The sequence below is a fragment of the Eumetopias jubatus genome, unplaced genomic scaffold, assembly GCF_037043125.1.
Source record: "Eumetopias jubatus isolate StellerSeaLion01/CBP00866 unplaced genomic scaffold, mEumJub1_p1.0 scaffold_13, whole genome shotgun sequence".
NCBI lineage: Eukaryota > Metazoa > Chordata > Mammalia > Carnivora > Otariidae > Eumetopias > Eumetopias jubatus.
The window spans coordinates 58,327,549-58,353,489 of NW_028274819.1; the positions used below are offsets into that span (position 1 = coordinate 58,327,549).

At 39.0% G+C, this 25,941-nt stretch overlaps 1 protein-coding gene across 1 annotated transcript in view; it reads right to left on the reverse strand.

Moving 5' to 3' along the window:
• The window catches only part of GDPD4 (glycerophosphodiester phosphodiesterase domain containing 4), a 138,717-nt gene that overhangs the window by 85,504 nt on the left and 27,272 nt on the right, over positions 1 to 25,941 (reverse strand). Inside the window, 5 exon segments of the mRNA XM_088017510.1 lie at positions 14,411 to 14,493; positions 14,880 to 15,025; positions 15,798 to 15,875; positions 16,687 to 16,780; positions 16,852 to 16,950. Of these exon segments, the coding sequence (XP_087873636.1) occupies positions 14,411 to 14,493; positions 14,880 to 15,025; positions 15,798 to 15,875; positions 16,687 to 16,780; positions 16,852 to 16,950 (500 nt within the window).

The following is a 25,941-nucleotide window of genomic DNA, read 5'->3' on the forward strand; positions in this document are numbered from 1 at the left end:
AATATCTGACATTTTGTTCATCATGGATGTTAAAGGGTAGGCAATACTGAAAGAAATTACTGAACTCTCTCTCATACACACATACACACACATGTGCACACACACACACACACACACTTGCTAAATATAACATTTACACTTATTTCTCCTAAAAATTTAAGTAAGAATTGAGTTGGTGGGGAAGGAATGGGGCAGTAAATCCCACCGAAGCTTACTGCGATCTTTCAGCCTCTGTGCCTCAGCTTCCTTTGACTCCCAGTGAGTCAACATTTCTCCTTTTGGCTCACATGAGTTCAATGTTGTTTCAGAAAACATGACTCAAGTGTTCTCTAAGAGGTGTTGCTCCAGGCTTAGTGAGGGTATCTAACTGGACCTTTATGCTATAAATAAACCTTCAGCAGCCAAGAGTCTTTGCAATAGATTCTTATCAGGGTCTCCCACAGGCTTTCTCTCTTAGATGCCAAATACCAGTTTATATTATTTGCTTTTGACATATAGACATGCCTCCTTTTCAACTGTGTCTTAAAAATATCACATTCAAATGAAAGTTTCATATAAACAAATTTGACATATCATTAGAACAACATGTTTGCAATTTTACAAAATCGGGTGAACACTCAAAACAAGTTCACTTTGGGGGTAGGGATGAGACTTCCTTTTTAAATATTTTATCAAAAATTCCACAATTTTGAGAGTAAGAAGAGATGGCAGGAATGGGCAAAGAAAACCATTTAGGAAACAATCCAGAAAGGAAGAAAATCAGCACAGTATGATACTCTGGAAGCCATATAAAACTGTTTTTTAAATGAGGGAGTAATTCAAATGCTAAGAGGTTGACTCCTCTCATTTTACTGAGATATAACTGACATGTCATTGTATTTGTTTAAGATGTATAACATAATGATTTGATATATATAAACAAGTTGACTTTTTAAATCACTTTCTTTTCTCTAAAGAAATTTTATTTCCATATGGTTCCTCTTTATTCCTTCTATTTCTTTGCTAATACCTTCTACTTTTTCGTTTGCTTAATGAGTGTCCACAATTTGGTGGGAGATACATTATGACAGCTGATTTAAAACTCTTAGGTGATTCCAATATCTGTTTCTCTTGGTGGTGATATCTGTTAATTACCTTTTCTCATTCAAGCTGAGATTTTTGTAGGTTTTCAGATGATGAAAACTTTGGACTGTATCCTTGGCATTTTGATGAAATCCTCATTGCTATTTAAATTTATTTTAGCAGTCACTGTATTTAGGCACACATGTCCTGGCCCACGTTTGTAGACCATGGTTCCAAAGTCAGTTTAGTTTTCAAAGGCTTTGCAATGCTTTTCTGGCCTTTCCCACTATGTGCTACCCAGAAGTAAATCTAAAACCTGGATTGTATTCCGGACCAACGTTCAGTTATCAAATCTGCTGTGTTGTTTCTGTAAGGTTTCACGCATGGGTTACACAAAGGTCAGCCCAGGATTTTATATACACGTTTTAAAAATCCCTTTCTCCAGCATAGCAGTTCCTCAGATAATTAAACACAGAATTACCGTATATTTCAGCAATTCCACTTCTGAGTATATGCCCAAAAGAATTTAAAGCAAGGTCTAGAAAATACATTTGTAGACTCCTGTTCATAGCAGCATTATTCAAAATAGAAAGACATGCAAGCAATCCAAATGTCCATCGACAAATGAATAGATGAGGAAAATGTATTATATACACACAATAGAATATTATTCAGCCTGAAAAGGGAAGGAAATCCTGTCACATGCTTTAACATGGATGAAACTTGAGAACATTATGCTAAGTGAAATAAGACAGTCACAAAAAAGACAAATACTGTATGATCCACTCATATGTGGTATCTACGGTAGTCAAAGTCACAGAAACAGAAACTGGAATGGTGGTAACCAGGGGCTGAGGGAAGGGAGAAAAGAGGAAACGTGTTGCTGTTTTTAATTCCAGTAGGGTTAACATACAGTGTAATATTAGTTTCAGGTGTACAATATAGTGCTTCAACACTTCCATACAACACCCAGTGCTCATCACAGCAAGTGCCCTCCTTAATCCCCATCATCTGTTTCAACCATCCATCCACCCACCTCCTCACTGGTAACCTCAGTTGGTTCTCTATAGTTAAGAAGCTGTTTCTTGGTCTTTTTCCTCTTTGCTCATTTATTTTTTTCTCTAAATTCTGCATATGAGTGCAATCATATGGTGTTTGTCTTTCTCTGACTTATTTCACATAGCATTATACTCTATAGCTCCATCCATACCATTGTAAATGGCAAGATTTCATTCTTTTTTAAGGCTGAATAGTATCCCATTGTATACTTAAACCACATCTTTATCCATTCATCTATCAATGGTGACTTGGGCTGCTTCCATAAGTTGGCTATTGTAAATAATGCTGCTATAAACACAGGGTTGCATACATCCCATTGAATTAGTGGGTTTTTGTATTTTTGGGGTAAATACTCATTAATGCAATTACTGGATCAGAGGATAGTTCTATTTTTAACTTTTTGAGGAACCTCCATACTGTTTGCTGCAGTGGCTGCACCACTTTGCATTCCCACTAACAGTTTACAAGTGTTTCTTTTTCTTCACATCCTCTCCAACACCTGTTGTTTCTTGTGTTTTTTATTTTAGCCATTCTGACAGGTGTGAGGTGATAATCTCATTGTAGTTTTGATATGCATGTCCCTGATAATGAGCGATGTTGAGCATCTTTTCATGTGTCTCTTGGCCATCTGGATGTCTTCTTTGGAGAAATGTCTGTTCATGTCTTCTGCCCATTTTTCACTGGATTATTCATTTTTTAATGTTGAGTTGGTGGCATTTTATTGAGGATTTTTGCATCTATGTTCATCAGAGATATTGGCCTGTAGTTTTTTTTGTTGTGTCTTTATCTGGTTTTGTTATCAGGGTGATACTGTCCTCATAGAATGAATTTAGAATTTAGAATTTATTTTTTGGACTAGTTTGAGAAGAATAGGTATTAAGTCTTCTTAAAATGTTTGATAGAATTCACCTGTGAAACCATCTGGTCCTGGACTTTTGTTTTTTGGGAGTTTTTGATTACAGATTCAATCTCCTTAGTAATCAGTCTGTTTAAATTTTCTATTTCTTCCTGTTTCACTTTTGGTACAATGCATGTTTCTAGGAACTTATCAATTTGTTTTGGGTTGTCTTATTTGTTGGCATATAGTTTTTCATAATATTCACTTACAACTGTTTGTATTTCTGTGGTGTTGGTTATCATTTCCCCTCTTTCATTGGTGATTTTGTTTGAGTCTTTTCCCTTTTTTCTTTCTTTTTTTTTTTTATGAGTCTAGCTAGAGGTATATCAATTTTGTTGATCTTTTCAAAGAACCAGCTCCTGGTTTCATTTATCTGTTTGTTTGTTTTTTTTCAGTTTCTAACATTTATTTCTGCTCCAATCTTTACTATTTCCTTCCCTCTGCTGGTTTGGGATTTTGTTTGTTGTTCTTCTAGCTCCTTTGGGTGTAAGGTTAGATTGTTCATTGGAAATTTTTCTTGCTTCTTGAGGTTGTTGTTCTTCTAGCTCCTTTGGGTGTAAGGTTAGACTGTTCATTGGAAATTTTTCTTGCTTCTTGAGGTAGGCCTGTATTGCTATAAACTTCTCTATTATAACCACTTTTGCTGCATCCCAAAGATTTTGGACCACTATGTTTTTGTTTTCATTTGTTTCCATTTAGTTTTTTAACTCTTCTTTGATTTCTTGGTTGACCCATTCATTGTTTACTAGCATGTTACTTAACCCCCATGTATTTGTGTTCTTTTCAACTTTTTTCTTGTGGTTGATTTCTAGTTTTACAGTATTGTGGTCAGAAAAGATGCATGGTATGACTTAGATCTCTTTGAAATCGTTCGGGCTTCTTTTTTGCTGTAATAAGTGATCTATACTGGAAAATGTTCCATGTGCACTTGAAATGAATGTGTATTCTGCTGTTTTAGGATGGAATGTTCTGAATATATCTATGAAATCCGTGTAGTCCAGTGTGTCATTCAAAGCCATTGTTTCCTTTTTGATTTTTTGTCTGCATGATCTATCCAGTGATGTAAGTGGGGTGTTAATGTCCCCTACTGTTATTGTATTACTATCAATTAGTTTGTGTTTGTTATTAACTGTTTTATGTATCTGGGTGATCCCATGTTTGGTACATAAATACTTATAATTGTTATATCATCTTGTTGGATTGTCACCTTTATTATTATATACTGTCCTTCTTTGTCTCTTGTTACACTCTTTGTTTTAAAGTTTATTTTGCCCAATGTAAGTAACAAGCCATAAGAGACTTTAACGATAGAGAACAAACTGAGGGTGGGGGATGGGCTAGATGGGTGATGGGTATTGAGGGCATTTGTTATGATGAGCACTGGGTGTTGTATGTAAGTGATGAATCACTGAATACTATTCCAGAAACCAATATTGCACTGTATGTTAACTACTTAAAATTTAAATTAAATTATGTTAAAAAAACAAAACAAATGAACAAAGGAAAAAAAAGAGACAAACCAAGAATCAGACTCTTAACTATAGAGAACAAACAGAAGGTTACTAGAGAGGGGTGGGTAGGGAGGTGGGTGAAATGGGTGAAAGGGATTAAGAGTACACTTAACATGATGAGTACTAATGTATAGAACTTTTTTTTAATGTTTTTATTTATTTATTTGACAGAGAATGAGAGACAGAGAGAGCAAGAGCATGCACAAGCAGGGGGAGCTGCAGAAGGAGAGGGAGAGGCAGGCTCCCTGCTGAGCAGGGAGCCCAATGCAGGGCTTGATTCCAGGACCCTGAGATCATGCCCTGAGCCGAAGGCAGACACTTAACGACTGAGCCACCAAGACACCCCTTGAACTTCTTTTTTCTTTTTTAAGATTTTATTTATTTGTTAGAGAGAGAGAGCGTAGGCGAGAGAGAGTGAGTGAGGGAGAGTGAGCAAGGGTACAAGCAGGGGGAGCTACAGGGAGAAGGAGAAGTAGGCTCCCTGCTGAGCAAGGAGCCTGATGCTGGACTCGATCCCAGGGCACTGGGATCATGACCTGAGCCAAAGGCAGACACTTAACCGACTGAGCCACCCAGGCATCCCCACCCCTTGAACTTCTGATCACTATATTGTACACCTCAAACTAATATAACACTGTATATTAACTACACTAGAATTAAAATAAATTTAAATTTTTTTAAAACATGAAAAAAGTTTATTTTGTCCAATATAAGTATTGGTACTCTGGCTTTCTTTGGACATCCATCTGCATGATAAATATTTTTCCAGTCCCTCACTTTCAATTTGCAGGCTTCTTTAGGTCAGAAAGGGTCCTGTGTAGGCAGCATATAGATGGGTCTTTTTTTTTTATCCACTCGGTCACCTTATGGCTTTTGATTGGAACATTTAGTCCATTTACATTCAAAGTAATTAATTACTGACAGATATGTTTGACTTTTTGTTACTGGTTGTTTTGTAGTTTTTCTCTGTTCCTTTCTTCTCTTTCTCTCTTTTATGATTTGCTGGTTTTCTTAGTGATATACTTGGACTCCTACCTCTTTATTCTTTCATACCTATTAGTGGTTTTTAATTTGTGGTTACCACTAGGTTTGTATATAACATCTTCTGCGTATAGCAATCTACACTAAGTTGACTATCACTTAAGTTCAAACCCATTCTTTACTCCTTTTTTCCCATTTTAAGTATATGGTGTCATATTTTACATCCTTTCATGAATCCCTTGACTTTTTTTACAGAAATACTTTTTTAAAAGTTTTATTTTATTTTATTATGTTAGTCACCATACATCATTAGTTTTTGATGTAGTGATCCACAATTCATTGTTTTCGTATAACATCCAGGGCTCCATGCACTACATGCCCTCAATACCCATCACCAGGCTAACCCATCCCCCTCCCGACACGCCTCCCCTCTAAAACCCTCAATTTGTTTCTCAGAGTCTATAGTCTCTCATGGTTCATCTCTCCCTCTGATTTCCCCCCCTTCATTTTTCCCTTCCTTCTCCTGATGTCCTCCACGCTATTCCTTATGTTCCACAAATAAGTGAAACCATATGATAATTGACTTTCTCTGCTGGACTTATTTCACTTAGCCTAATCCCCTCCAGTCCCATCCATGTTGATGTAAAAGTTGGGTATTCATCCTTTCTGATGGCTGAGTAATATTCCATTGTATATATGGGCCACATCTTCTTTATCCATTTGTCTGTTGAAGGGCATCTCGGCTCTTTCCACAGTTTGGCTATTACAGACATTGCTGCTATGAAATTGGGGTGCATATGGCTCTTCTTTTCACTACATCTGTGTTTTGGGGGTAAATACCCAGTGGTGCAATCGCTGGGTCAAAGGGTAGCTCTATATTTAATTTTCTGAGGCACGTCCACACTGTTTTCCAAAGTGGCTGTACCAACTTGCATTCCCACCAAAAGTGTAAGAGGGTTCCCCTTTCTCCACAACCTCTCCAACATTTGTTTCTTGCCTTGTCAATTTTTGCCATTCTAACTGGTATAAGGTGGTATCTCAATGTGGTTTTGATTTGAATTTCCCTATGGTTAATGATGATGAACATTTTTTCATGTGTCTGTTCGCCATTTGTATGTCTTCTTTGGAGAAGTGTCTGTTCATGTCTTCTGCCCATTTTTTTATTTGATTATTTGTTTTTTGGGTGTTGAGTTTGAGAAGTTCTTTATAGATCTTGGAAATCTGTCTGTAGTGTCATTTGCAAATATCTTCTCCCATTCTATGGGCTGCCTCTTTGTTTTGTTGACTGTTTCCTTTGCTGTGCAGAAGCTTTTAACTTGATGAAGTCCCAAAAGTTCATTTTTGCTTTTGTTTCACTAGCCTTTGGAGATGTATCTTGAAAGAAGTTGCTATGACCAATGTCAAAGAGGTTACTGCCTATGTTCTCCTCTAGGATTTTGATGGATTCCCGTCTCACATTGAGGTCTTTCATCCATTTTAAATTTATCTTTGTGTATGGTGTTAGAGAATGGTCGAGTTTCATTATTCTGTATATAGCTGTCCAATTTTCCCAGCACCATTTATTGAAGAGACTGTCTTTTTTCCATTGCATATTTTTTCCTGCTTTGTCGAAAATTATTTGACCACAGAATTGACGGTCCATATCTGGGCTCTCTATTCTGTTCCATTGGTCTATATGTCTGTTTTTGTGCCAGTACCATACTGTCTTGGTGAGCACTGCTTTGTAATATAGCTTGAAATCAGCAACGTGATGCCCCAGCTTTGTTTTTCTTTTTCAACATTTCCTTGGTGATTCGGGGTCTTTTCTGATTCCATACAAATTTTAGGATTGTTTGTTCCAGCACTTTGAAAAATGTCATTGGAATTTTGATCGGGATGGTGTTGAAGGTATAGATTGCTCTGGGTAGCATAGACATTTTAACTATGTTTATTCTTCTGATCCATGAGCATGGAATGTGTTTCCATCTTTTTGTGTCTTCTTCAGTTTCTTTCATGAGTGTTCTGTAGTTACTAGAGTATACATCCTTTACCTCTTTTGTTAAGTTTATTCCGAGGTATCTTATGGTTTTTGGTGCTGTTGTAAATGGGATCATTTCTCTAATTTCTCTTTATACCATTGCATTGTTAGTGTATGAGAAAGCAACTGATTTCTGTGCATTGATTTTGTATCCTGCCACATTACTGAATTGGTGTATGAGTTCTAATAATTTGGGGATGGAGTCTTTTGGATTTTCCACATAAAGTATCATGACACCTGTGAAGAGAGAGAGTTTGACTTCTTTGCCAATTTGAATACCTTTTATTTTTTGTTGTCTGATTGCTATTGCTAGGACTTCTAGTACTATGTTGAACAACAGTGGTGAGAGTGGGCATCCTTGTCCTGTTCCTGATCTTAAGGGAAAGGCTCTCAGCTTTTCCCCATTGAGGATGATATTCACAGTGGGTTTTTCATAGATGGATTTTATGAACTTGAGGAATGTTCCCTCTATCCCTATATTCTGAAGAGTTTTAATCAGGGAAGGATGCTGTATTTTGTCAAATGCTTTTTCTGCATCAATTGAGAGGATCATATGGTTCTTCTCTCTCCTCTTATTAATGTGTTCTAGCACACTGAATGATTTGTGAATGTTGAACCACGCTTGCATCCGGGGAATAAATCCCACTTGGTTGTGGTGGATGATCCTTTTAATGTATTGTTGGATCCTATTAGCTAGGATTTTGTTGAGAATTTTGTAATCCATATTCATCAGGGATATCAGTCTGAAATTCTCCTTTTTGACGGGGTCTTTGCCTGGTTTGGGGATTAAGGTAATGTTAGCCTCATAGAATGAGTCTGGAAGCTTTCTTTCTATTTCTATTTTCTGAAACAGCTTCAGGAGAATAGGTATTATTTCTTCTTTGAATGTTTGGTAGAATTCCCCAGGGAATCCATCATGCCCTGGACTCCTGAATTTTGGGAGGTTTTTGTTCACTACTTTAATCTCGTTACTGGTTATTGGCCAATTCAGGTTGTCAGTTTCTTCCTGTTTCAGTCTTGGGAGTTTATAGGTTTCCAGGAAGGTGTCCATTTCTTCCAGGTTGATCAATTTATTGGCATATAGTTGTTGATAATAATTTCTAATAATTGTTTCTATTTCTTTGGCATTAGTCATTATCTCTCCTTTCATTCATAATTTTATTAATTTGGGTCCTTTCTCTTTTCTATTGGATAAGTCTGGCCAGTGGTTTATTGATCTTATTATTTCTTTCAAAGAACAAGCTTCTAGTTCATTGATCTGATCTACTGTGTTTCTGGTTTCTAATTCACTGATCTCTGCTCTAATCTTAATTATTTCTTTTCTAATGCATGGCTTAGGCATCGTTTGTTGCCTTTTCTCTAGTTCTTTAAGGTGTAAAGTTAGTTGGTGAATTCAGGATTTTTCTATTTTTTTGAGTGAGGCTCAGATGGCTAAATATTTCCCCCTTAGGACCGCCTTTACAGTGTCCCATAGGTTTTGGACTGATGTATTTTCATTCTCACTGGTTTCCACAAATTAAGTTCTTTTTTGATTTCTTGGTTGGCCCAAACATTATTGAGCAGAGGTTTTTAGCTTCCATGTGTTTGAATTTCTTCCAAATTTTTTCTTGTGATTGAGTTCCAGTTTTAAAGCATTATGGTCTGAGAAATGCAGGAAATAATCTCAGTCTTTTGGTACTGTTGAGACCTGATTTGTGACCCAGTATGTGGTCTATTCTGGAGAAAGTTCCATGTGTGTTTGAGAATGAGTATTCTGTTGTTTTAGGGTGGAATGTTCTGCATATATCTATGAGGTCCATCTGGTCCAGTGTGTCATTCAAAGCACTTGTTTCTTTGTTGATTTTCTGCTTAGATGATCTGTCTATTGCTGAGAGTGGAGTATTGAGGTCTCCTACAATTAACTTATTGTTATCAGTATGACTCTTTATTTTGTTTAACAGTTGGCTTATGTAGATGGATGCTCCCATGTTGGGGGCATAGATATTTAAAATTGTTAGCTCTTTTTGTTGGATAGACCCTTTAAGAATGATATAGTGTCCTTCTGTGTCTCTAACCACAGTCTTTAGCTTAAAATCTACTTTGTCTGATATAAGAATTGCTACCCCAGCTTTCTTTTGAGGTCCATTGGCATGGAAGATGGATCTCCATCCCTTCACTTTCAGTCTGGATGTATCTTTAGGTTCAAAATGAGTCTCTTGTAGACAGCATATGGATGGGTCCTGTCTTTTTAGCCAATCTGCAACCCTGTGCCATTTTATGGGAGCATTTAGGCAGTTCACATTGAGAGTGATTATTGAAAGATATGAATTTATTGTCCTCATGTTGCCTGTGAAGACCTTGTTTCTATAGATTGTCTCTGTAAATTCCTGTTCTATATCACTCTTGGGGTCTTTCTCCTTTTATAGAACCCCGCTTAATATTTCTTGCAGGGCCAGCTTAGTGGTCACATATTCTTTCAGGTTCTGCCGGTCTTGGAAGTTCTGCATCAATCCATCCATTCTAAATGACAGTCTTGCTTGATAAAGTATTCTTGGCTGCATGTTCTTCTCGTTTAGTACCCTGAATATATCTTGCCAGCCGTTTCTGGCTTGCCAGGTCTCTGTGGATAGATCTGACGTTATTCTGATGTTCCTCCCTCTGTACTTAAGGAATCTCTTCCCCCTAACTACCCTTAAGATGGTTTCCTTGGTCCTAAGATTTGCGAGTTTTAGTATTACATGTTGGGGCATTGGCCTGTTTTCTTTGATCTTGGAAAGGGTCCTCTCTGCCTCTAGGACATGAATGTTTCATTCCCCAGATTCAGGAAGTTCCCAGCTACAATTTGCTCAAATATATCTTCTAGTCCTCTCCCTCCATTCCTCAGGGATCCCAATAATTCTGACATTGGAACGTTTCATGGTGTCACTAATTTCTCTGATTCTATTTTCATGGATTTTGAGTTGTTTTTCCCTGGCCTCCTGTTTTTCCTTCTTTTTTATTAATTGGTCTTCTAGATCACTAATTCGTTCTGCCCCGCTTACCCTAGCTGTTAGATTATCTAGATTAGATTGGATCTCATTGATAACATTTTTAAGTTCTGCCAGTTCAGCTTTCATTTCTGCCCTTAGAGTCTCTATGTTGCCATTAATCAATTTGTCCATTCTAGCTATTGTCTTCACAAGTGCTACCCTGAATTCCATCTCCAACATCTTGGTTATATCTGTATCCATTTGTAAATCTGTGGCAGAAGTCACAGTCTCTGAGTCTTTCCTATTTTGGGAGTTCCTCCTCCTAGTCATTCTGTTGAGGGGTGATTGAGGGAATGAACAGAGTCCAAATTATTGACCAAAACCCAAGCAAGATGCACCTGTTTTATAGGGACCTTAGGGTTGCCGGCCTCTTGTTCTCCCAGCTGATCTGCTGGGGGAGGGGCCTGCCACACTGTTACTCAGGCAACCCTGTTTGGGCAGAGTTGCCCTGCTCCCTGTAGCGGGGGATGGGCTCAGTGAAAATCGGTTTTGGGCGGGGGGCTTTTATTCTCTGGCGGCTTTCCCTGGCAGCTTTCTGCATCTCTTCCGAGAGTCTGAGCAGAAGTGATTGTTTCCAACCCTCTGCCTCAGAGCAGAGAGATCGCAGTCTGTTCTTCAGTGAGCTCTTCAGGCCACAGTACCTCTGTTTCTGTGCAGCTATAAACTGCAGCATCCTGGGTTGTGCACCCCTCAGCAGTTCTCCCAGTCCTCACCTCGAGGCCGGGGCATGTCTCTGTCCTTTATGCTTCTAAAACCGCCAGCCGTCCCCAGTTTGCACGAGCAGCACTGCTGCTCCAGGTTTCAGTCGGGGAGCTGCCCTAAAGTCCTTTCCCCAGCACTACCGGTCTGTGAGTCTGTGCCCTGTCCCCAGCACGGGAGGCTTTCTCCCGTGGCGGTGTATGATCCCTCCCCTTTCTGTTTATCTTCGGATATGTGCCTGCGGAATCACAGCTCCCCGCTTCATACCTTGAAACCAACCGCCTGTGATATTTTGTTTGCAGAGATCCAGATATATCTTCTTACATCTCACGCTGATTTTGTGGGTTTTCAGAGTGGTCTGGTAGGTATCCAGCTCAATTCCGGGACTGGTTGGAATAGGGTCCCCTACTCAGCCATCTTTTCCTGAACCAGAAATACTTATTTTTACTGTTCTTGTGTTTCCTACTTTTCATACTGCCACTTATGGTCTTTCCTTTCCACTCAAAGGGTCCCCTTTAATCTTTCATGAAGGGCTGGTTTAGTGGTCATGAACTCCTTTAGTTTTTGTTTGTCTGAGAAACTCTTTATCTCTCCTCCTATTCTGAATGATAGCCTTGCTGGAAAGAGTATTCTCGGCTGTTGATTATTCCACTTCAGCACTTGGGACTATATTATGCCACTTTCTTCTGGCTTGCAAAGTTTCTGCTGAAACATCTGATACTTATAGGGTTTCTCTTGTATGTAGCTGTGTTTCCTCTTGCTGTTTTTACAATTTTTTTTTTTTTTGCTTTATCATTACATTATGCCATTTTGATTACTATGTGTCTTGGTGTGGACCTACTTTGGCTGATTTTGGGGGGGAATCTCTGTGCCTCCTGGATCTTGCTACCTGTTTCCTTCCCCAGACTAGGGAAGTTTTCAGCTCTTAATTCTTCAAATAAATTTTCTGCCCCCTTTTCTCTCTCTTCTTTTGGGAACCCTAGGATGTGAATGTTATTACGCTTGATGGAGTCACTGGGTTCCCTAAGTCTATTCTCATGTTCATAATTCTTTTTTCCTCATTTGTTCAGTTTGATTGTTTTCCATTACTCTGTCTTCTAGTTCATTAAATTGTTCCTCTGCTTCTTTCAGCCTGCTATTTATTTCATCGAGTGTATTTTTATTGTGTTCTTCAACTCTGAATGGTTCTTTATGTTTTCTATCTCTCTCAGGCATATTACTTGTATCTGTTTTGCTTACGTCTCTTCCAGTGATTTTGTCCTGTTCTTTCATTTGTGACATTCCTCTGTCTCCTCCTTTTGCCTAGCTCTCTGTGTCTCTTTCTTTGTGTTAGGAAAGTCAGCTACAACTCTTATTCTTGAAAGTAGTGGGCAAGATGTGCACTTTTAAGTAAGTGAATTTTGTCCACTTTTGTTTTGTTTTTTTTGTAATTCTTTGAAAAAATAGGGTGGAATGTATTTACTTCATTTCATCTGGAACAGAAGTTCCAGTAGCTGTACTTGATTCTTTGGTACTCCCCAGGATCCTCTTACCTCTTTTGGTAGTTAACCACATTTTAATACTTAGTAATTCTTGATATTACATTTTTCCTGTTCAAGTTACTGGTGTACTATTCATGTCCTGACTGGACTCTGGCTGATATGCAATTTTTGGTAATGATAAAGCTTAGGGTATGACCATGAATGTGGATGGTGCAGGGACAATGAGCAAAGAAACTGAGGGGTTGGAAGGATCACCTACATCAAAGTTGAAGTCACAGAAGTAACAGGAGAGAGAAAGACGGTACGCCAGGATCTCACCGACTCAGCACCTTTACCACATTATGCTGTGACCACGAGGCATTTCAACAAATGAACCCAGGAGCTCTGATAGACTATCGATTTTCAATCCTGAGTCAAACATTCTGCATGAAACAGTTGTCATTGTTGGGTAACATCAAGAACCCCACTGAGGGGTCAGGAAATCTAGTTCTAATTCCGGATTTATTATGTACATTCTAGCCTTATGACTTCAGTAATATATTTCCCTTATTTGAATCTAGGTTCAAAACACATTTCCTCATCTGTGAAATAGAAGGTTCATTTCTCTTCTGTTTCTCCCTTAGAAGGGCTGTAAAGGGAGTTTGTACACACCACATTATCTAATATACCCATGCTAGAGATGAAGCCTTTCCACTTCCAGCTGCTCAGGTATGTAGGTTCTACAGCAAAGCATGTCTTTTGTCTTTGCCCCTGCTCTGATCCAAGTCTTCTTTTGTTTCCCTTTGGACAATGCCACAGCCTACCATCCATCTCCCTGACAATTCTCCCTCATATACTTCCCAATGAGTCTTTCTAAAACAATAAAGTAATATGTCCTCTAAAATCTGCCATAGCTGCCCATTACATATTTAGGGATCTCTATGATCCAGCCTCAGTGAGTCTTACAGCCATACTGCCTCCTCACATAGCCCTCTCCTGTCCCCAAAGCATATCACTTTAGGAATCCATACAGGTTAGCTTGCCGATCTACAAACCTGTTATTTCTCATTTAGATTACTTTGAATAAACTGTTGCATCTGCCCAGAATACCTTCTTTCCCCACCTTTGATTGGTAAAATAATATTTTTTCCTCAAGATAACATAAACACAATTCTGAGGACACAGATCTTTTTCACACAATAGGCAGTGGCCTTTTCCTTCACTGAGGTTCCACTGTATTTGACTTATTCTTCTCTGGAAGGAACTCACCACAGTGGTTTTATACTCTGTTTTTAAACATGCTATGTCTCCTTCACTGGCTAGAAACATCTCTTAGTCAGAGCTACATCTTATTTGCCCCTCTCTAGCACCCAGAAGAAGGCCTGGAATACAGTAGGTGCCCAGGGAACGTTAAGTAGATTGCTAAGGTAGTGCATGGGGTTAAAATGTCAGCATGGTTTGCGATAAGGACAAATTTGAGTTATATATGGAGACTATATAGTGTGTGTATGATTTATGAGACTATGTTTGAGAATGTAGGGGTACAGATATACGGTTTGTAAGGAAGAAGTGGTTTGTGTGTGTGCTCTGTGCATATGTGCCATACGAACACAGGAGAAACTTCCCAGGGCTTGCCCTCTCTACAACTTGGGTCCATACTCTTCTTCCATGGCATTGGCCTTAACTCCTCCCCACCCCAGCCCCTGCTTTCCTACCTTAACTGTACATCACTCTCCAGCCCATAGGCCCCTTGTTCAACAGCTTTCTCAAAGGACATCATGGTATTCTCAGGCCCCAGCTGTGGAAGAAAAGAACATCAGTCACTATGCCTCAGAGTCTTTCCCCTCAACATCCCTTTTATAGCTGGGAGGGAGCCCAGTAATGAAATGCTTTAGGAAAACCAGTCTGGATCCCTGGGCTCTTTTTTCAAAGAGCCTGCCTATATTCTCCTCTACCCAAACAGTTTCTGGGACTTTGCTCATCTGAGGTAATGTCACTGGGCACAGTACAGAAAAATAAGTTAGGTGACTTGGGTTCATATTCAAACTCTACAATTAACTCATTCTTGTCATTTCAAGCCAACCCCTTTTCCTTTCCAGGGCTTACCATGCTTCTGAGGTCCCATTCTCTCACCCACACACCCCATGTATACCCAACCCATGGTGGGCCCATGCTCAGACCTACCATGGGTGCACCTCTATGTCCAAAGAAGTCTGGCTTGGGTCCCAATTTACCCTCTTCCTGAATGCAGGGAGAATGAATCCCCAGTGGCATAACATAGAGACATAAAAGGATAAGGAAAAAAGGCAATCCAATAGCCACCTGTAGAGCTGAAAAAGTTGGAAGAGAGAGAAGTGAGAACAAAGCAGAAGTGGAATGGAGAACCATCTCAAGCAACTAACTACCCAGCAGTAAATACCCAGGCTATTGGTTTCATTGACTCTGTGGACTGGCTGATTTATTCTCTATTTCTGTCACATCCCCGCTTATTTTCAGTGATTTTAAAGTATAGGGATATCCAAATATAAGCAATACCATTACTGGAACTCTAAATTTATAAAGGAATGAACTGTGAAGGACATAGGATGAAGAGAAAATGTTAAGGAATACCTTCTCAGAAGGAAGATTAGTTTGGCTGGTTCTGAGAAGGCCCTGAAGCCTGTAAAGATAAGCCTAAAATGCCCATATTTAAGACACAGCAAAATAGTGGAAGGAGCACTAGTTGACGGAAATCTTAGTTCAAAGCCACAGTCTACCACTTTCTAATTGTGTGACTAAGGACATGTTGCTTAACTTCTCTGCATCTTCATTTTCTTTATTCTGAAAAATGGAGGTTTCTTGCTGCTAAAACCTACCTCATAGAATTGATATAACAGTAATGAGTCATAATAGGTAATGAATAAATATTAGGTATTTGCTCCTCTTTCTCTCTCTCTCTCTTACACACCCACCCCCACACACAGCCTGTCCACAATATCTGTTATCACTGGTCATTCCCCCAACACTTACTATTTTAGACCTCTGAGAATTTTACACACTTGCATATTTTTAAGTTACCACTTATGCTCCAATCACTTGCAAATCTAGATATCCAGCTCTAACCTCTCAACTTTGTGAGTATATTACATCTCTTGGTTCTTCCTCTGTCATAATATGTCATCTTGTATCTTCTGATTCTAGCTAAAATTTAGGAAATGAAAAAGAATTCATTATTATTCCTTTTAAGATCCTGCCCCAGAAATATTGCCTAAAATTCACTTCCACTTACTCATATATGCATGTATAAGCACACAATGGCAAAAGTATCAATCCAGCTTTTCTTTTGCCTGCATCCTCCCACAAGTCAGGAAGCAAACACTACTTATTTAACCAAGAGTAAAAAGAGAGACAGTAAAGAAAGGAAGATCCTACTTTTTTAGTAAAGGTGCTGTGAGAAAATTTTATTCTCAAAACAATTTAGTATACAGCTCTGATACTCTTTTGTTTACATATTAGGAATGGAGAGGCAATCAGTGGCAGAGGCAGACATTTCTGCTTCTGCTGTGAGTCAGGGACTCACGGGAGACTGCTTTGAATTACTAGGATGGAACAAGGGCTATCTGGACCTATCATAAGTTCATTAGTTGAAACTAGTAATATTTGATACAAACTAAAGATACTGTGACTTGTACAATCACTCTGGTCAAATAAAATTAAAATGTACCTCTATTCTTACCCCACCCTTAATCCATTCCAGACAATCTGTAACAACATAGAGAAAATTCTTATTTTTCTAAAAGAAGAATTCCTCTTAAGAAATGGCTAGGGAAATGCTATGACAAGCCACATATGGTTGTGAGTTCAACCACAAAGACATGTAGGAGTAACAAGCTAAATGAATTTCAAAGAGGTATACTGGTGGCAATCTACCAAACTCGCATTTTGCCAAGTAGAGAATACAAGCTAAAGTCAGAGCTGAAAGAAACAGGTAAGATTCTACCACATGACATACCTTCTTCTTCCAAATGGATCAAGTAGAAGCCTACAGGCCAGGAAAGGATAACCATCACAGTTATGCTGCTCAGGTGCACGTAGGGAGCAAAGATCTGGGAGAAAGCCAAAAGTTAGGCTGAATACATCTAGACAGACAGCGCTAGACCTATAGGATGATGCTTACCTGCAGTGACAGCCCAGCTGTCAGCCACCTTTCTTGCCAGTACTTGCATAAAATCCACAAAAAAAATGAGCATATCAGAATCACTAGCAGAACCAGGATCTGGGGAAACAGAAAGAATCTCCTGACTTCTAGGCACTAGGACTGAATCAGAACTGTTCTTGGGAATTGTATGTGTGTCCCAACAATGTCAGGGACCTCATTTCCTCATCCTTTTACTCTAACCATCTTGCAAATCTTCAATATGGAATGGATCCAACCACTTACCTTCTCTGTGCATAAGTCTTTGCTGGACAGCGTGGCTGGGAAAAAAATTACTCAGCTATGTGGTCTGATGCCTTTACTAATTTATAATCTCCAGCCTCAGCTGTGCCCTTAACATTGCTTAGCACCATTCACCCAGCTTCAACAGTGGCCATTACAAACGTTCACTACTTTTCTATATGACTCAATACAATCACAAGTAAAGAGTATTTCATAATTGCCTTTTCAATGTATGCCTTCCCCAACAGACTATAATGTTCATGATATCAAGGATGATGTTTATGATTATATCCTTACTGCCTTACAGAATGTTTGGCACATAGAGGGCAGCCAATAAATATTTGTAGAACAAAGGGAAACAAAAATCTGCCTGCCAGAACACACTTCACAGAGAAAAAAACATTGAGAAAAAGAAAACACAACTTTATCTCCTTAAATGTATAGTTTTTTTACATCTGTACTGTCCTCTAAAGAGTGTTTAGTTACCTCTCTCCATAATCTATTAAAGTAATTGAATACATAATTAAACCTTCTCATAAAACACCTCCAGGCTTTGCTGGCTTAAATGGCTAATTTACCAAACATTTAAGGAATAAACATTTCCAATCTTTAACAAACTCTTCCAGAGAATAGAAAAAGAGGGAACATATTCTGACTTGTGTTACACAGCCAACAAAACATTCACGCCCAAACTCAACAAGGACATTACAAAAAAGAAAAAGTGCAGGTACACTTCAGACATAACTGCAGATTCAGTTCCAGATCACCACAATAAAGCCATTATTACAATAAAGCAAGTCACATGAATTTCTTGCTTTCCCAGTGCACATAAAAAGTTATGCTTACACTATACTATAGTCAATTAAGTGTACAACAGCATTATATCTTAAAAAACAATGTATAGGGAGGAGGAGCAAGATGGTGGAGAAGTAGGAGACCTAAATTTCGTCTGGTCCCAGGAATTCAGCTAGATAGTTATCAAACCATTCTGAACACCTACAAACTCAACAGGAGATTGAAGAAAAGAATAGCAGCAATTCTATGAACAGAAAAGCAACCACTTTCTGGAAGGTAGAACATGTGAGGAGTGAATCCGAGGTGATATTCAGGAAGATAGACTGCGGCGGGGAGGGATCCTCCATCAGCCGACTACTGGTAAGTGATAGAGCAGCGGAGCACAAAATCGGCACTTTTAGAAGACTGCTCCACTGAGGGACGTCGCTCCAGTGGCTAAGCAGGGGGTGGAACCCTCACTGGGACAGTGTGGTCTCAGGACCCTTGGGGTCACAGGAAGACCGAGGGTGCCTGAGTGCAGCAGAACTCCCAGGTATCAAAGCAGGAAAGCCAGCTCTAAAGACAGAGCTGAGGAGTGGGCTCTCAGCTTGGAGTTGCCATAAACCGTGATCTGCAGCCCAGTCGGGCCACTGTTCATTGAGCCAGGACCCAACAAGCAGCAGATCCGGGGAGACTCCCCTTCTTCCCCTGGGAGGAGTGGCACAGGAGCACACTGCAGGGATCTGCTGGGTTTGGAGACTCCAAACGGGGTCATGCGTCAGAGACAGAAATGCTCAGGCACAAGCCGGGTGAGCTTGGAGAGCGGCCGGAGACCAGGGAGAGAGGAGTGATGGACTGCTTTTCTCTGAGGGCTCACTGAGGAGTGGGGCCCTGAGTTCTTGGCTCCTCTGAAATATTGGTTGAAAAAGGAAAGAAGAAAAATTCAATGTAAGTTTTTCTTTCTTTAAAATTTTGGGATAGTTTCTTTTAACAGAACAAAATATACCCTAAATCTAGTGTATGGCTTTGTTCTAGTTTCCCACCTGATCACATTCTCTCCTTTTTTTAAAATTTTTTTTCTTTCTTTTTTCAACCAACTTCTTATCTTATTGATTCCTTTTTTAAAATCTTTTTTTCTGGTGATGGGTATTAAAGAGGGCACATTCTGCATGGAGCACTGGGTGTTATGAACAAACAATGAATCATGGAACACTACAATAAAAACAAATGATGTAATATATGGTGATTAACATAACAATAAAAAAATAAAAAAAATAAAATCTTTTTTTAATCTTCATCTTTACAGTCATATTCCATCCCTTCATTTGTATTTACCCTTATATTTGTGTGTATATATAATTTTAGCATTTTCTTTAGAAGTTTGGGAGGCAGTTTCTTCTAACAGACCAAATACACCCAAAATCTAGTGTGTGGCTCTGTTCTACTCACCAGCCTGATCACATTCTTTCTCTTTCTTTCCTTCCTTCCTTCCTTCCTCCCTCCCTCCCTCCCTCCCTTCCTTTCTTTCTTTCCCTTTTTTCCCCCTGGTTTCGGGTCTCTTCTGATTTGTTTAGTGTATATTTTTCTGCGGTCATTGTTGCCCTTTTAGCATTTTGTTCTCTCATTCATCTATTCTCCTCTGGACAAAATGACAAGATGAAAAAACTCACCTCAAAAACAAGAACAAGAGGCAGTTCCAACTGCCAGGGACCTAATCAATACGGACATTAGTAAGATGTTGGAACTAGAGTTCAGAATGACGATTATAAAGATACTAGCTGGGCTTGAAAAAAGCATGAAAGATACTAGAGAATCCCTTTATGGAGAAATAAAAGAACTAAAATCTAACTAAGTTGAAATCAAAAAGGCTATTAATGAGGTGCAATCAAAAATGGAGGCTCTACCAGATGAATGGATAAAGAAGATGTGGTATATATACACAATGGAATATTATGCAGCCATCAAAAGGAATGAGATCTTGCCATTTGCAACGACGTGGATGGAACTGGAGGGTGTTATGCTGAGTGAAATAAGTCAATCAGAGAAAGACATGTATCACATGACCTCACTGATATGAGGAATTCTTAATCTCAGGAAACAAACTGAGTGTTACTGGAGTGGTTGGGGGTGGGAGGGATGGGGTGGCTGGGTGATAGACATTGGGGAGGGTATGTGCTACGGTGAGCGCTGTGAATTGTGCAAGACTGTTGAATCACAGTTCTGTACTTCTGAAACAAATAATGCAACATATTTTAAGAAAAAAGATAAAGAAGAAGATAACAGGAGAGGAAGAAAAGGGGAGTATGTCAGAGGGGGAGACGAACCATGAGAGATGATGGACTCTGAAAAACAAACTGAGGGTTCTAGAGGGGAGGGGGGTAGGGGGATGGGTTAGCCTGGTGATGGGTATTGAGGAGGGCACGTTCTGCATGGAGCACTGGGTGTTATGAACAAACAATGAATCATGGAACACTGCACCAAAAACTAATGATGTAATATATGGTGATTAACATAACAATAAAAAAATTTAAAAAAAATGGAGGCTCTACCAAGATGTCTATTGACAGATGAATGGATAAAGAAGATGTGGTGTATATATATATATATATATATATATATATATATATATATATATATATATATATATAATGGAATATTATGCAGCCATCAAAAAGAATGAAATCTTGCCATTTGCAACAACATGGACAGAACTGGAGGGTATTATGCTGAGCAAAATAAGTCAATCAGAGAAAGACATGTATCCTATGACCTCACTGATATGAGGAATTCTTAATCTCAGGAAACAAACAGGGTTGCTGGAGTGGTGGGGGTGGGAGGGATGGGGTGGCTAGGTGATAGACATTGGGGAGGGTATGTGCTATGGTGAGCACTGTGAAGTGTGCACGACTGTTGAATCACAGATCTGTACCTCTGAAGCAAATAATACATTATTATGTTAAAAAAAAAGAAGAAGAAAAAGAAGATAGCAGGAGGGGAAGGATGAGGGGGGAATCGGAGGGGGAGAAGAACCATGAGAGACGATGGACTCTGAAAAACAAACTGAGGGTTCTAGAGGGGAGAGGGGTGGAAGGAAGGGTTAACCTGGTGATGGGTATTAAAGAGGGCACGTTCTGCGTGGAGCACTGGGTGTTATATGCAAGCAATGAATCATGGAACACTACATCAAAAACTAATGATGTAATGTATGGTGATTAACATAACATAATAAAAAAAATGGAAGCTCTAACTGCTAGGATAAATGAGGCAGAAGAGAGAATTAGTGATATAGAAGACCAAATGATGGAGAATAAAGAAGCTGAGAAAAAAGATATCCAACTACTGGATCACAAGGGGAGAATTCAAGAGATAAGTGATACCATAAGACAAAACAATATTAGAACAATTGGGATCCCAGAAAAAGAAAGAGAGAGAGGGGCAGAAGGTATATTGGAGCAAATTATAGCTGAAAACTTCCCTAATATGGGGAAGGAAACAGGCATCAAAATCAGGAGGCATAGAGAACCCCCTCAAAATCAATAAAAATAGGTCAACATCCCGACATCCAATAGTAAAACTTATATAAATCTCACAGACAAAGAGAAAATTCTGAAAGCAGCTCAGGACAAGAGGTCTGTAACCTACAACAGTAGAAACATTAGACTGGCAGCAGACCTAGCAACAGAGACCTGGCAGGCCAGAAAGGACTAGCATGATATATTCAGAGCACTAAATGAGAAAAATATGCAGCCAAGAATACTATAACCAGCTAGGCTGTCATTGAAAATAGGAGAGATAAAAAGCTTCCAGGACAAACAAAAACTAAAAGAATTTGCAAACACCAAACCGGCCCTACAAAAAATATTGAAAGGGGTCCTCTAAGCAAAGAGGGAGCCTAAAAGTAACATAAACAAGGAAGGAACAGACACAATATACAGTAACAGTCACCTTACAGGCAATACAATGGCAATGAATTCATATCTTTCAATAGTTACCCTGGGAGTGCCTGGGTGGCTCAGTCATTAAACGTCTGCCTTCAGCTCAGGTCATGATCCCAGAGTCCTGGGATCGATCCCCACATTGGGCTCCCCGCTCCACGGGAAGCCTGTTCTCCCTCTCCCACTCCCTCTGCTTGTGTTCCCTCTCTCGCTGTGTTTCTCTCTGTCAAAAACTAAATAAAATCTTAAAAAAAAAAAAAAAGTTACCCTGAATGTAAATGGCTAAATGCCCCAATCAAAAGACAGAGGGTATCAGATTGGATAAAAAAAACAAGACCTATCGATATGCTGTCTGCAAGAGACTCATTTTAGACCCAAAGACACCTCCAGATTGAAAGTGAGGTGGTGGAAAACCGTTTACCATACTAATGGACATCAAAAGAAAGCTGGGGTGACAATCCTTACATCAGACATAGATTTTAAACCAAAGACTATAATAAGAGATGAGGAAGGACACTATATCATACTTAAAGTGTCTATCCAAAAAGAAGATCTAATAATTTTAAGCATCTATGCCCCTAACATGGGAGCAGCCAATTATATCAGCCAATTAATAACAAAAGCAAAGAAACACATCAAGAATAATACAAAAATAGTTGGGGAATTTAACACCTCCCTCACTGAAATGGACAGATCATCTAAGCAAAAGATCAACAAGGAAATAAAGACTTTAAATGACACACTGGACCAAATGGACTTCACAGACAGATTCAGAACATTCCATCCCAAAGCAACAGAATACACATTCTTCTCTAGTGCCCATGGAACATTCTCCAGAATAGATCACATCCTGGGTCACAAATCAGGTCTCAACCGGTACCAAAAGATTGGGATCATTCCCTGCATATTTTTGGACCACAATGCTTTGAAACTAGAACTCAATCACAAGAGGAAAGTCGGAAAGAACTCAAATACATGGAAGCTAAAGAGCATCCTACTAAAGAATGAATGGGTCAACCAGGAAATTAAAGAAGAATTTAAAAATATTCATGAAAACAAATGAAAATAACTACAGTTCAAAATCTTTGGGATGCAGCAAATGTGGTCCTAAGAGGAAAGTATAAAGCAATACAAGCCTTTCTCAAGAAACAAGAAAGGTCTCAAATACACAACCTAACCCTATACCTAAAGGAGCTGGAGAAAGAACAGCAAATAAAGCCTAAACCCAGCAGAAGAGAAGTAGTAAAGATCAGAGCAGAAATCAATGGAATAGAAGCCAAAAAACAGTAGAACAGATCAACAAAACTAGGAGCTGGTTCTTTGAAAGAATTAATAAGATTGATAAACCCTTGGCCAGACTTATCAAAAAGAAAAGAGAAAGGATCCAAATAAATAAAATCATGAATGAAAGAGGAGAGATCACAACCAACATCACAGAAACACAAAAAATTATAAGAACATATTATGAGCAACTATATGCCAGCAAATTAGACAATCTGGAAGAAATGGATGCTTTCTTTGAGATGTATAAACTACCAAAACTGAACCAGGAAGAAACAGAAAACCTGAACAGACCCATAACCACTAAGGAAATTGAAGCAGTCAGCAAAAATCTCCCAACAAACAGAAGCCCAGGGCCAGATGGCTTCCCAGGGGAATTCTACCAAACATTTAAAGAAGAATTAATACCTATTCTTCTGAAACTGTTCCAAAAATTAGAAATGGAAGGAAAACTTCCAAACTCATTTTATGAGACCAGCATCACCTTGATCCCAAAAATGGACAAAGACCCCATCAAAAAGGAGAATTACGGACCAATAGCCCTGATGAACATGGATGCAAAAATTCTCACCAAAATACTAGCCAATACAATCCAACAGTACATTAAAAGGATTATTCACCACGACCAAGTGGGGTTTATTCCTGGGCTGCAAGGTTGGCTCAACATCCACAAATCAATGTGATACAATACATTAATAAAAGAAAGAACAAGAATCATGTGATCCTCTCAATAGATGCAGAAAAAGCATTTGACAAAGTACAGCATCCTTTCTTGATAAAAAATTCTTCAGACTATAGGCATAGAGGGTACATACCTCAATATCATAAAAGCCATCTATGAAAAACCCACAGCGAATATCATTCTCAATGGGGAGAAACAGAACTTTTCCCCTAAGGTCAGGAACATGGCAGGGATGTCCACTATCACCACTGCTATTCAACATAGTACTAGAAGTCCTTGCCTCAGCAATCAGACAACAAAAAGAAATAAAAGGCATCTGAATCAGCAAAGAAGGTAAACTCTCACTCTTTGCAGATGATATGATGCTTTATGTGAAAAACCCAAAAGACTCCACCCCAAAACTGTTAGAACTCATACAGGAATTCAGTAAAGTGGCAGGATATAAAATCAATGCACAGAAATCAATGGCATTAAACTGTAGAAAGAGCAAAGATGTCCATGGACAGATGAATGGATAAAGAAGATGTGGTATATATATACAATGGAATATTATGCAGCCATCAAAAGGAATGATATCTTGCCATTTGCAACAACATGGATGGAACTGGAGGGTGTTTTGCTGGGCGAAATAAGTCAATCAGAGAAAGACATGTATCCTATGACCTCACTGATATGAGGAATTCTTAATCTCAGGAAACAAACTGAGGGTTGCTGGAGTGGTGGGGGGTGGGAGGGATGGGGTGGCTGGGTGATAGACATTGGGGAGGGTATGTGCTATGGTGAGCACTGTGAAGTGTGCAAGACTGTTGAATCACAGATCTGTACTTCTGAAACAAATAATACAATATATGTTAAAAAAAAAAAGAAGAAGAAGATAGCAGGCGGGGAAGAATGAAGGGAGGGAATCAGAGGGGGAGACGAACCATGAGAGACGATGGACTCTGAAAAACAAACTGAGGGTTCTAGAGGGGAAGGGGGTCGGAGGATGGGTTAGCCTGGTGATGGGTATTAAAGAGGGCACGTTCTGCATGGAGCACTGGGTGTTATACACAAACAATGAATCATGAAACACTACATCAAAAACTAATGATGTAATGTATGTTGATTAACATAACAATAAAAAGAAAAAGAAATCAATGGCATTTCTATATACCAACAAGACAGAAGAAAGAGAAATTAAGGAGTTGATCCCATTTACAACTGAACCCAAAACCGTAAGATACCTAGGAATAAATCTAACCAAAGAGACAAAGAATCTGTCCTCAGAAAAACCACAGAATACTCATGAAAGAAATTGAGGAAGACACAAAGAAATAGAAAACATTCCATGCTCATGGATTGGAAGAACAAATATTGTGAAAATGTCTAAGCTACCTAGAGCAATCTACACACTTAATGCAATCCCTATCAAAATATCATCAACTTTTTTCAAAGAAATGGAAATTTGTATGGAACCCGAAAAGACTCCAAATAGCCAGAGGAATGTTGAAAGAGAAAAGCAAAGCTGGTGGCATCACAATTCTGGACTTCAAGCTCTACTACAAAGCTATAATCATCAAGACAGTCTGGTACTGGCACAAAAACAGACACATAGATCAATGGAATAGAATCGAGAGCCCAGAAATGGACCCTCAACTCTATGGTCAACTCATCTCCGACAAAGCAGGAAAGAATGTCCAATGGAAAAAAGGCAGTCTCTTCAACAAATGGTGTTGGGAAAATTGGACAGCCACATGCAGAAGAATGAAACTGGACCATTTCCTTACACCACACACAAAAATAGACTCAAAATGGATGAAAGACCCCAATGTGAGACAGGAATCCATCAAAATCCTTGCAGAGAACACAGGCAGCAACCTCTTTGACCTCAGCCACAGCAACTTTTTCCTAGAAACATCCCACAGGCAAGGGACGCAAGAGCAAAAATGAACTATCAGGGCTTCATCAAGATAAAAAGCTTTTGCACAGCAAAGGAAAGAGCCAACAAAACCAAAAGACAACCAACAGAATAGGAGAAGATATTTACAAATGACATATCAGATAAAGGGCTAGTATCCAAAATCTATAAAGAACTTATCAAATTCAACACCCAAAGAACAAATGATCCAATCAAGAAATGGGCAGAAGACACGAACAGACATTTTTCCAAAGAGGACA